General features: G+C 39.2%; 1 protein-coding gene across 5 annotated transcripts in view; it reads left to right on the top strand.

Annotated features, from left to right (window-relative positions):
- MET (MET proto-oncogene, receptor tyrosine kinase) overlaps positions 1–12,320 on the top strand; it is a 90,159-nt gene that overhangs the window by 62,092 nt on the left and 15,747 nt on the right. For all 5 annotated transcript variants that reach the window (XR_004357220.1, XM_032688678.1, XM_032688679.1 and 2 more), the window contains exons 11-12: positions 5,639–5,857; positions 11,607–11,753. Coding sequence is in view for 4 of the 5 variants with exons in the window: in XM_032688678.1 (XP_032544569.1) it covers positions 5,639–5,857; positions 11,607–11,753 (366 nt within the window). In the remaining variant the exon portion in view is untranslated. The remainder of the gene's footprint in view (positions 1–5,638; positions 5,858–11,606; positions 11,754–12,320) is intronic.

Raw genomic sequence — 12,320 nt, 5'->3', positions numbered from 1 at the left:
AAGACCTAGTTTGGCCCGCTTCCCTGCGCCAGGAGCAAATGTATGCAGACCACTGCCTGATGGATATTTGTCTAGGCTGTTATTAAAGCTCCTTGTGAAAGAAATTTCACAACCTTGCTTAAACAAGCTTTAGAGAGAGCTGCTCTACCTGCTTACCTAGTGGTTTGGAAAGATTTCTTGCTAATAATTAACTCAAATCCTGCTGCTAATTACCTATCTACTTGTTTAACCCTCTGTGGACACAAGCAACAGATAATCAGTCTCTCCTGCTAATTTTACATATTTGCATTACAGTATGATTCAGCCTTTCTCTTTTTCGGTTGAAATAAACCAAACTGATCCAAATTCTCCTGATAAATGTTGTTTCCTAGAGCTCTTCTTCTTTCTGCCACCTCCCAGACCCTAAACCATTTGCCTCAAACTAATGGTGCCCAACTTAAAACAGGTCTCACCTTTTCCTGTGAGCTCTCTGTCTTCGCTGTCTTCAGGTTTAATTGTGGCCTAGAGTCCTGATAGTCACAGTGTAAGTGGAGAATCACTTCTGTAAACAGCAGGAGCTGTTGGGGATGCTGTGCATCCATAAGTCTCAGGGAGCAGAGCCAGCTGAAATGCCCTGGGGCATTTGCTCTTCTCTGCCTCTTTTTTTCCATCCCTGTGAAAAAGGTGAGCGGTACAACTAATAAAAGAGTTTTTCTGGAACAGTTTCCTATAAGTGCAGTTTCACTGAGACTGAGAAGTTTTGGAGGCAATATGCCAGCCCCCTATAGAAGAAATATTATGTTGAGCTTTTTGGCTTTCATGTTTGTAGTTTAATATTTCTGAAAATTTTTCTTCTATATGGCAAAAATGCCTTTATAATGTTCATTTCATATTTATTTAAATTTCCTTAAAATTGTTCAGTACTGTGTTCACACTAGTTGTGTTTATATTACATTCTATGTTAACACTCAAAATAATACATTTTGCCTTCTTTGAATTTATTTCAATGAGTGAAAAAGATGTTCTAGTTTTTGAACCATATGTTTCAATACTTGCAATGTGTTTCTTTTTAATTTCTATTTCATGAGTTCTTTTTATCACTTGTTCTGACTCGGAACAAAAATTAAAAATTTAGGAAGTGCTGCAAAAATTCCCAACAACTATAGAGAATGCATAAGGATACAGAAACTCTCTCACTTCTGCTCACACAACCAGTTCCTCTGTGAGGTGCACCAGCAGGGAAGCAGTTCGTTCCTTCCTTTCACTTTGCATTGTGCCTGTAAAAAAACCTATGCAGTTTGGCATGGTGTTTGATCAGGAGCCTGTTTACAAAATAAGTGTCTTCTAACCTCTGCTGTAAGTCATGCTAGATGATTTTTCTGTTCCTGAAGCACTTGGAGCCAATGTTTCCTCTTTGAAAGCCTGTACTTGGCATTGATTCCCCCATAGTGAACAAGTGGTCATTTAGGGATCCTTTTTTTTTGTACCATTTTTAATATTCCATCTGTAAACTAATTTGGCTGTACATTCCCACTGCTTAATCTCTTCTAACCATGAATGTCCCATGATATGCAAGGTTACAAAACTAAGTAACACCTTCTAATACATGACCTTGAACAACTGACCCTGTAGCTATGCAAGATCTTCTCTTTCCACAGACTTTTAATTATTTCTTCAGTAAGTAGTCTTTTGAATGATCTTTAGTATTTCTTAATATCTCTCTGCTAGGTGCCATTTCGTGCTGTTTTACAGGAGAATTTTAAAATGCCCTGAAGTTCCTTCAATGTTGTGGATGTTGAGTGTGTGATTATTGAAGATATTCCTGACTACTTATCTAAAGACACTCAGAGTTTGATCCTCTGTCTGCCTTGACTCTGTGGCATACAGCTACCACAGAAGCCCAGCAAAGAGTTTCCCTCAAAAAGGGGAACCATTTGTATTTTTCTATGCCAGATCTTCATCTTATGCACATCTCCTGCCAAGGAAAGAGTATAGCAGGGGATGTCAGGGAAAAGCCACAGTGTGAAATCACCGAGTGCCAGTGATGTGCTACAAGGTACATTGACCATCCCAAGCCCAGACTTTAGACTCCCAGTCAGTATTGGTCATGTTGTGCGAAGGGCTGGCTCTCAGACCCAGCAGCAAGAGAGGTTTTACTCTACCTTCTGGTCCAATGATCTGATAGACTAGAAATATCATCTCCCATGCCTTCATCCAAGAAGACAACTAGAATAAAAATGCTACTGATCCATTAGGGCCATTTATTATACTACCTGAAATGGCAGCAAAAGCCAATGAGTTCTCTGGAAAACACTCAAGATACACTGCTTTACACAGAAAAGTCTTCTGAATGTGCTTTTCCTCAGGTTGGACGTGTATTCTCATCTCTTTCTACTGAGAAATCATCCTTTGGCAAAGACAGTTGGAGAGTCTCCCAGTCTGTCTTTAACTTCATTCATCTTTCATTCCTCACTGGAACTCCAAAAGTTTACTTTTTATGAAAGGAAAAATTGGATCTTTTCTCCCTTCTGACAACTACAGATCCTGTAATACACATCCAATTGCCCCTCTCTTATCTGGGTCAGCTGCTGGGAGACCTCTGGAACTCAGAGATCCTCCCTCATAATTTTTCCTGTTGTTCTATCAGATGAAAAAAAATTGAATTGGGCACTGAAGTTCAGATTCTGTAGGTCAGGTTTGAATTAATTGCCTCAGGGGTCATATTTTACAAATGAAACAAGAATACATACCTTAAGTGATGAGTCATATGCATTGTGCAATGGATTATTATTCCCTTTGGAATTTATTTATGCTTGTGAAATGTACCATAATTTTTATCTTTTCTTCCTCACGGTCTTCAGATGTAGATTATAGTCACAAGAAGAATGTAGGCTTAGCTTTTAAAGTGAATGTACTTTAAAGCCTAATTAAATAAAAGTTAAAGGTGCTGGGTGATAGGCAGTATTTTAATTGAGAAGGCAATAGATTGAATTAGGTTTTTTTTCTTAGAGATCCTCAATCCAATATTTCATGAAAACCAAACTGTCATATTCTTCAATTGCTAAAACCAATTTCAAGGTAAAAATGTCATGTCAAACCATGTACCAATAAGGGCATTGCAAATAAGATTTTTCTTGACCTTACCAATCAGTCACATTGCATCCCTTCCAAAGAGTATTATTAGATTTTTATCATTTTCTGAAAGCTTCTGCTTCAGAGACCAGCCTGATAAAGTAAAGTACTGATTCTAATAGATAGCCACAAACAAAGTTATGAATACCACTGCTATTAATTTAAGGGACATCACTACTCTACAGTAGATAAAAAGTCTTATGAATTTACATTAATCAAATAAATATAATGATTATTTGGGACATACTTAGTTTCATAATTATATATATTTTAGTAATCCTGTTTTAGAATCGACACAATATGATAGGTAACCTTACAAACATTCATATATCATGGAAAAGTATGGCTTGATCATCCATTATACTAATGACACATCTTATTATTACCATACTAATTCAAATTAATTTCTAGATCCATGTAATAGAACAAAGCTTGGTGTATAACAAGGTATTCAAAAGAAGAACAGTCTAATACTGTAAGCAAATGGAGCAAAAATCTGCCTTTGTCTTGTGTCCCACAGTTTACCATACTGTCATGGGGCTTGCACAACTGTTTCTGAATTTCTGCTAGGAATCTAAATGGGCAGGTAGATACACAGGTGCAAGTCCCATTAGCATCACTAAGAACTGCACCAAGTTATTTAACTGAGTGCCGAACTCGCAGCTCTCAGACACGTAAGAGCTCTAGAACTGAAATGCTCAGAACATTGAAAATTTTTCCCTTGGCAGATTCAAGATTTAACAATAATACTTATAGAAACATAAGTACCTGTGGTGATAACAAAAAGTGCTGATTTGTAGACAGCTGATTTAATATAACTGATATAGCCTGAACAGTTATGTCACTGATTTGAAACAGCAAAATAACATTGCATTAATTTAAACTAATTTCATAGCTCCTTCAGGCAGCATTATATATTAAGAACCAATTTAATTTGAAAAACAAAACAGAAAAATACACATTTTGACCTTCTCTGGATGCACACAGGTATTCAACAGGATTGTTGATTTTCCAGGAAAGTCTCTTGTAGAACAAATGTAAGATTTATGATGACTAGGAGCTTAGCCCCATTCTTACTGTGGCACATGTCAATCCCAGTATTTATATTTTTTTAAAAAAGAAAAAGTTTAATCTGTTCTCAAGGCACAGTGTACAGGGAACTACTTACAGAAGGTTCGGAAGAGAAATACATCTGTGGAGTTGAAGTAACTCTGTTTGTGCCAGAAGTTCTTCAACCATATCCATGGTAGGCAGCATGAAAGGGAGGCACAGAGAAGGGAGTACACGATACAATCACAAACAAACCACTCTGCAGTTCGTGTGATGCTGCCCAGCACCCACTATGCCTCCCGCTGATGCTTGTAGATGTGCTGTTGATTTTATAAGCAGAGTAGTCCTGTAGAAACCCTCACATTCAAGAGAGAGTTGACTCTTCTAGAGCACTGTTAATCTAATTAAAGCTGTTGTCTAAAATGGATCAGATGAAACCCCTTCTAGGTGAGCTTTTGTCCCTCTGTTAACTGTAAATGTGATTTAGACAAGTCCTGTGTCAAGGCAGTATGGAATAGAGAGAAGCGCCGTGGCCAGACATTTTACACTGGATCATATCCCCGTGGCACAAAGCATCCTCTGGCAGGTCTTCTGATCATGAGGTGCACCAGCAGCTTTCCCTCAGAGAAGGCCCTCACAAGGAATAGTGGCAGGGTGAGGGGCAAGTGTGTCTTCATGCCTGTTGTCAGGCAGCTCCTGCGCGGCAGTGAGGGGCAAACATCTCATCCCTGCTGGTCCGAGATACAGTGCAAAGCATGTCCCACAGTCAACACTCTCAGCAGGGACTTGCCGAGAACCTAAGCAACAAGTGACACACACCTGGGGCCTTACATATACATTTTTAGAAAGAAGATACACTTTGCTGAGTTTTTGTGGCCCAGGATCCACAGTGGCTTTGGCTCTAAAGCGCTTTCTCACAGAGTCCATAGTGCCTTTCTGGAAACATAGCGAATTAGCTATGCCATGGGTAAACACTGCTTTACTTCTGTTTTCCACTGTTTCAGTCAAATTTATTAGCTTTTACCTTGTCCTCTGGTCTCTTACTATTGCTCTGGTAGTGAAAAAGGAAGAGAAATGCATGTGGCAGTCACTGTGACATAGGCTGGGTAAGCTGAACTATGCCTGCTCAGTACATCAGTCTAGCCTCCTGATGGTCCTTGGCTTTGGAAATCATTTTCCATTAATTATCTGCAAAATATTTACTTTAAAGTGCTGTGAACAATCAGGCCAGGAAGCTTGTTTATTTGAACATTTCCTCAACAAGAGTGCAAACACCATTGACATGAAGTTTTTATACTTTTCTCCCAGCTCTACATAAATGCTGTGTTGCGCTGATGAGGATTTTGCTTTGGTTAAAGAAGAACAAGACCCTTGGTGTTTATTTTTTCAATATTTGTGTATTGTTAAAGAAAGTTACGTTAATCACTGACTTCCTATGCATGTACGTACTACAATTACCTCTTTTTTTTTCTTATAGGCATGTAGCCACCGCTCTAGCTCAGAGATAATCTGCTGTACAACGCCTTCACTGAAAGTTTTCAATCTCCAACCACCCTTTGTAACCAAAGTGTTCTTTATTTTTGATGGTGTCAGCTCCCTGTACTTTGATTTTGATTATGTAAATAATCCAGTATTTAAGCATTTTGAAAAGCCAGTGTTCATCTCAAGAGGCAACCAAAATGTTCTGGAAATTAAGGTAAGAAATGCTGAAATAAGTTTTTCAATTATTCACAAGTGCACATCAGCAGCACAGTGTGGAACAGACATTTTGATGACATAAGCCCCAAGGAAGCAAGGGCAGAGAGAGCACTGTGTTTGGTACTGCATTCACCCAAGCCCCCAGTTGTCACAATTTAAAAGATGCAGAGCTAAAAACAAAGATATATATACCAGGGTGGTTGGCATCAGGTGGAGTTGGAGAGGGGCTTTCCTCGTCCTCGTGGGAGGACCACGCTGCATCAGCTTCTGATTGCAATGAGCTGCGTCACCAGTTCAGGATTAAACATGGCCAGCAGCCCAGAGCCTGAAGTATGTGGCCTGTGCCCGAGTCCCAGCTCATACTGTCACATGGTTTTGTGTCCTTCCTCACAGAAGATGTGGCCTAGCAGCTTTGGCTCTCTTGAGCTGAGGGAAACTCTGGCCTGTGCACAAAGTCACTCATGAGGATCAGTCACTGCTGTAGCCTAAATATTTATGGACCCGTGAAAAATGCAAAGTTGGTGATGAATGCCTCTTCAAAGAGCATTGAGAATAGCCTACATGGCACTGAGAAACATCTCTTAGGAATTTGGGGCCCTTACAAGCACAGGCCGCTCTCTACTACAGTACTGCAAAGAAAATTAAATCAATTTTGTGTGAGTGCAATTTTTTGAAATCTAATGCTTTTCTGAGTTTAGATTAATCAAATAGAAAAGGTATAAATATGGGTGTTTCTAGTTTACAATGAATGCTTATGAAAATCTGTTGTAAAGTACACATTATTTATATAAATTTATATAATTTATATAGAATATAATTGATAAAAAATGCTTTATGGAAGAGAAACAGTCTTAATGCTTGGGTCATCTCTTTGTGTAGCTCCTGCATAGCTCTGTAAGCCAAAACTCTTTTCCCCTATCACAATGAAGAAATCTTGATACCCTGAGGTCTTTGACTCCCAAGATGGTCCAGTGGGCCAGCTTCTGGGCTGCCAGACATCAGAAGGATCACTGCAGAGCTCCTGTCAGCCATGCTGACTTCCAGTCAAACTCTGAATATTAATCTGCCTCTGCAAAGTGTTTTGGGTAAATACCAAAGAATAATTGGTCTGATTTTTATTTTTTAATTTTGTTTTTCTACTTCGAGCTCTTGGCCATACAATCACTCCTTCCTCAATGCAGAACAGTTCTCATGTTTAGTTTTGGAGGAATGCTGGATAGAGTTCTGGTGTGTAGGTCAGCAGAGATCTGGGAATATAGAGCTGCTGCATGGCTCAGTGCCTCTGTGCAATGACAGCAGTGTTTTCCAGTATTTTCCAGGTCATGCATATCAACCAGTTGGAAAGAGTACTAATTTGAGAAGAATCATAGAATAACATAGATTGGAAGGAACCTCTGGAGATCTTCATAGTCTAACCCTGTTGCTCAAAACAGGGCTAAGTTAAAAATCAGGTCAGGTTGCCTATGGCCTTATCTAGATGAGTTTTGAAACTCTCCAAGAATGGAGATTTTACAGCTTTAAAAAACCCAGCTCCACTAGCCTTGCATTGTGTATCCTGTGCTTCAGCTCCCCTTCTAGCTCAGTGGCCCTCTGCTGTACTTCATCCAGTTTGTCAGTATCTCTCTTATTCGATGGGGTTAAAAACTTGACACAATTCTCCAGGTGTGGCCTTACAAGTGCTGACCAAAGCAGAACAATCACCTTCAATCTACTGGCTTTGCTGCTGCTAAAATGTGTGCTGAGCCTTCATCACTACAGTGGCATACTGCTGCCTTATTTCACGTTATGACCCAGTATATCAGTGATTTTCCTAAACTTGTTGTCATCTGAAAGCTCAAAGAAGTGCATTCTATCCCTTTGTTCAGGTTGTCAATAAAGATTCAATTAGTGTTGGTCCCAGTATCAGCCATTGACAAATGCCACATGTTAGACTTTTAAGGTTTGATCTATGTCAAGTAGGTTTTTCATTCACCTTATAGACCGTCTATCCAGTTCCTACCATCCTAATTTGTTTTCATTGCTAGGAGAGATTGTGTTGCAAAACTTGCTAAAGTGAGGGTCTTCTTGTCCAGTGCTCATCTTTCATCTACAGAACCAGTCATCTCTGCATAGAAGGCTGGTCAGACAAAATCCACTCTCGGGAAACCTATGCTGGTGGTTCCCAATTACTTTTTTGTCCTTACTCTGCCTGGAAGGGCTTCCCTGAGGACTTGCTCCATAATCTTCACAGAGACTGAGAGTTAAAAACTAGTTGGGTTTTTTAACTTCCTTCTCTTTTATTTGTGAACTTTGTATTCTCCCTGAGGAAAAGGTCTCTGGTACTGTTTTATTGCTGGGAAGAAGCCATTTAGATTGGAAAGGCTAGCTGAGGACTGTCCTAGTGACCAAACTCACAATTTTGTAGCATCGACCTGTAGTCATGGCACCCAAGACAGATGTCTCCCTAAGCCTAATGTCCTGGTTATTTCCTAGCAACCATCTGGAGAATAGCATTAGTGAAAACTGGTCTCCTGGAATGAAGCATGGACAAGCACCAATTTAACATCTTCCTCTAAATAGAATTAGTTATAGTGGGGTGCTTCTATCAAAACAGTGAGGCAACTTTCATAAATTATAGTCAGGAGCCAAAAGATCATTACAAGCCATATTGGCAACACTTTTCCCTCACCCCGTACCCACATTCAAAAATACACACAAGTTGACATGCCTCATGATTGTATTTTGTGCAGTAATTAAGCAAGCTCAGCATGAAATTAAATGGCAGCTTGCTTCAGCGAACAGTCTGTTCTACCAAACCAAAGTTCTTTTATCTCTTTCTTAATTAGTTTCAGGGGGGCGGAGGGAGCTTTTATCACAAGTTTTTCAATCTAACTAATCTAGTGTGACATATTTGGCTTTCATCAAATGACAGTGGGTACCGATTGAAAGGTTCTGTTTGGTTTCCCCTGATGACCACAAGATGTTTTTGTAAGAAAATGTTACACACAAGAAAACTTTAGGTCTTCTATTTAAAACACAGGGCACTGTGTGCCACAAATACCAAACCTCCTTGTCTTCAGTGCCAGCTACTCAAGGTCCTACATCATCACTCTCTTCCTCTGCCAAGTATGTGGGTCTTTGAAGTTGCTTGGTGCCCACCATCCCCCAGTCAGAGGGATCGTGACAGAGTGGCTTGAGACACTTCTCTGATTCAACACCATGAAGACACCACTTCAGAAGTGCTCCCATCTCCTGCCAACATGGGAAGCTGTCAGGGAGGGAGAAATTCTGGTGTTTCACTGCTGGGGACAGTGGAACACCTGAGTCTGCTGAAGAGGACAGAGTATACTTGCTGCCTCTGGCAGAAGCCACTGACGCGGACCTGCAAGCTGGGCTGCTGCAAACCCAGTGCATCCTGGCTGTGAAAAAAACCCAATAAGAAAAGAAACTCTGTCTTTCCTCAGTCTGCCCAAAGCCTGTCCTGTTCTAGGGTGTGCTTATGCACTAAGCTGGTGCAGGGACTTTGTGCATTATTCCAGAGGACACCTAGGCATAGACCACCGATAAGTAAAGTGTATTTATAAATATAAATCTTCCATTAGAGAAATACGTAACAACTGGCATGTTACACAGCACATCTGAGATCTTTGCTGTCCTCTGGCCCTTTTGTATTAAAACTCCAAGGAGGACAAGATTTACTAAATTGCCCACTCTATTCCTAAGCCAGTGCAACACATTCTTTATAAGACAATCTTAAGAAACTCTTCTTGCCTATTTACAGGTCACTGTATTGTCAGTCTTCTTCCATCACATAGGAAATTATGTTACTCTCAATATCTGGTCCAAAAGAGAACAGTATGGAAACCATGGTATTTTTGAGCAAGCTGAAGAGGAACCTCTGCAGCTGCAGTCACTCCTCATTCTTCCCAAGTAAACCCTTTCTCTCTGCTTAGGAACCTGAAAAATTCTTCTGACACGAATCTGAAAATTTCCACACCTTAGTTTACGGTTCTTCTACTGCTTCTAGACTTCTACCCAATTATTCCCAACTCTCTAAAGTTGTGAGGTGATTGAGCTATCAGATTGGTTTGCAACAGCTACTCAGCCCAGTAATGAACTTCTCCAGCTTGCATGCAAGGGCATTGCTCACCAAGAAGGGGGCAGTGCACATTTTAAAAGAGGACATATTTTCCCAGTTTCCACCTTCTCTTAAAATTTTAGGCAAATTCTGTTGTCCTGGAAGAGCAAAACCACTGCTGAGTTTTGAAACTCCTAATATATTGAGTTATCATAAATGAAACTATAATATACTATAATATACTAATGGTAACATAATGGTAATAGTATTAAGTAAAAACTACCATCATCTTTATAACTGGCTAAGGATCACCTTAGGAAACGTCAGTAGGATTTCTTGTCCATTTGGGTAAGTATCAGTTTTGATGGTGCAAAAAATTCTAAGCTGTGGTGTAGAAGAATCATAGAATCACTCTCCAAGACAATATATTTATCCTGAAGATGAAAAACTTAAATTCAAGTCTTTTGAGGAACATCATTCAAAGGAAAGATTTGAACATGAATGGCTCACAATCTGCAGCAAGTCTCCATACTACTAAGCAATAAGCAGTCAGTCACATGCTCTTTGGCCCATTGAATATTTACTTAACATCAAACAGAATGTTTCCAAGTAGACAGAAGATAGAATGCAAAATGGACTTCTATGGACAGCAATTAAAAAGCATTTACCTGGGGTGTGGCTTTGCCAGTCAAAATAGGACATTAAGCTGGCTCTCCTCTATGTTTATTACAATTTCCCCAGGGTTGAATCTCATTCTGCAGTAAATCTAAAATGCCAAAGTAAGATTTTTTTGCCCCTCAGAATGGAATTCTTGTTTCTTTTCCAATATACAAGGTCCCATAGCCGTGTCAGCTGCAGTGCCTTCTCTCCCTTCTCATGGAAAACTCCCAGATCCAGTTCACGTAAATAGCCTGTATTAGTCCCACACTCCCTTCTCCCCTTCTAATCCTTCTTAATATACCTCTTTGTTCATCTTAAGTCAGGTTGTACATGGGGTAGGGCAGCTTCTTAAATTCTGATGCACTCTTGAGCACAGAAGATGCTGAACTTGGCCTTTGAGTGCCACTATCACAATACTGGAATAATACAATGAATAATTTTTCATCCAAGTGTGGGATATGAAAGCAGGTTTTCTGAGTAGGGACTGCACCTTTCATGCTCTTGTCTTTACCAAGGTTTATTCCTTTTTGGTCTGTGGAACGTGATTTTAACAGATTAGTGTATTATTACAATTAATGACTTCTTTTTGAAAGCTTCACTACTGCTACCATAACCACTTGCAAAACAAAATGTTTGAGATGCCTTTAGCTTGTGGATAATATAATGCCAGTTTTGTGTAAACAACAGTGTTACATAATACGTCCTTTCTTGAGCAAATTATGCAAAAATCTAAACAGGACCAACAGGATTAATCCGTCAGACATTTATATTTTTAGAGGCCTGTATGGGCTGTATGAGTATTAGTGACAGCAGAATTTATCTGTAAATTTTATCATCCCTCTCTGGCCTGTCTGTCAAAGAGCCGTTTGCATGAAAAAAGCGTTATACATGCCTGTTGACAGGACAGTGTAAATTTGCATTGGTCTTTTATTTCTCAATTGTTTTTCCATTAAAAACATTTTCCAAGCTTGTAACTCCTTAACTTTTATGAGATGGTTATGTAATATGAAATTGATTTTTTTTTTCCAAGGGAAATTATATTGATTCAGAAGCTGTTAAAGGAGAGGTGCTAAAAGTTGGAAATAAAAGCTGCGAAAACCTCCTTCTGCAGTCAGAATCAATTCTGTGTACGGTTCCCAGTGATCTCCTGAAATCCAACAGTGAGCTAAATATAGAGGTGAGGCAACTACACCACACATGAGATATTAATGCCATTTTTATTATCATTCACAGTGTCACTATTGAACCAAGAAACTTTAAGTTTAAGCCTAAGCCTGTGCTTACAGAGATATCTCTATCCATGTTTGTTTGGGATGGAAATTCAAATAATATCAGCTGTTTTAAAATAAATATTGTCTTCATTGTAGTTATTACCTGTTTGTAGAGAGAATTTCTGAAGGCTTCAGCACAAAGTAAAACTTGAACTAATCACGGAAATAAAATTATAGCTATTAATCCAAACACAAGAGGAAACATATGGGGAAGAATGGGAAGCTATAAAGGAGTAGGTTTAGTTTGGAACTCATAAGCCCTTTTTTCAACAAAAAATTTTGCTGCAGTCAAGAGGATCACATCCTTCCTGAAAGATTTTTTTTTTGTCTGCATTTTATAATTTCAATTCTTTTCGTAAGAAGAAAACACTTTGGACAAAAGTTTGAGTTGACCATTTTTCTAAAGGTGATCATACAGTGTGCTATTGCAAATTTAAATTGTAGACATACTGATTCATAGAATAAGACAGATC

The sequence above is a fragment of the Chiroxiphia lanceolata genome, chromosome 5 (genome assembly GCF_009829145.1).
Source record: "Chiroxiphia lanceolata isolate bChiLan1 chromosome 5, bChiLan1.pri, whole genome shotgun sequence".
In the NCBI taxonomy this organism is placed as follows: domain Eukaryota; kingdom Metazoa; phylum Chordata; class Aves; order Passeriformes; family Pipridae; genus Chiroxiphia; species Chiroxiphia lanceolata.
Note: the sequence above shows the minus strand (reverse complement) of the source record. Positions and strands in the feature narration are given on the sequence as shown.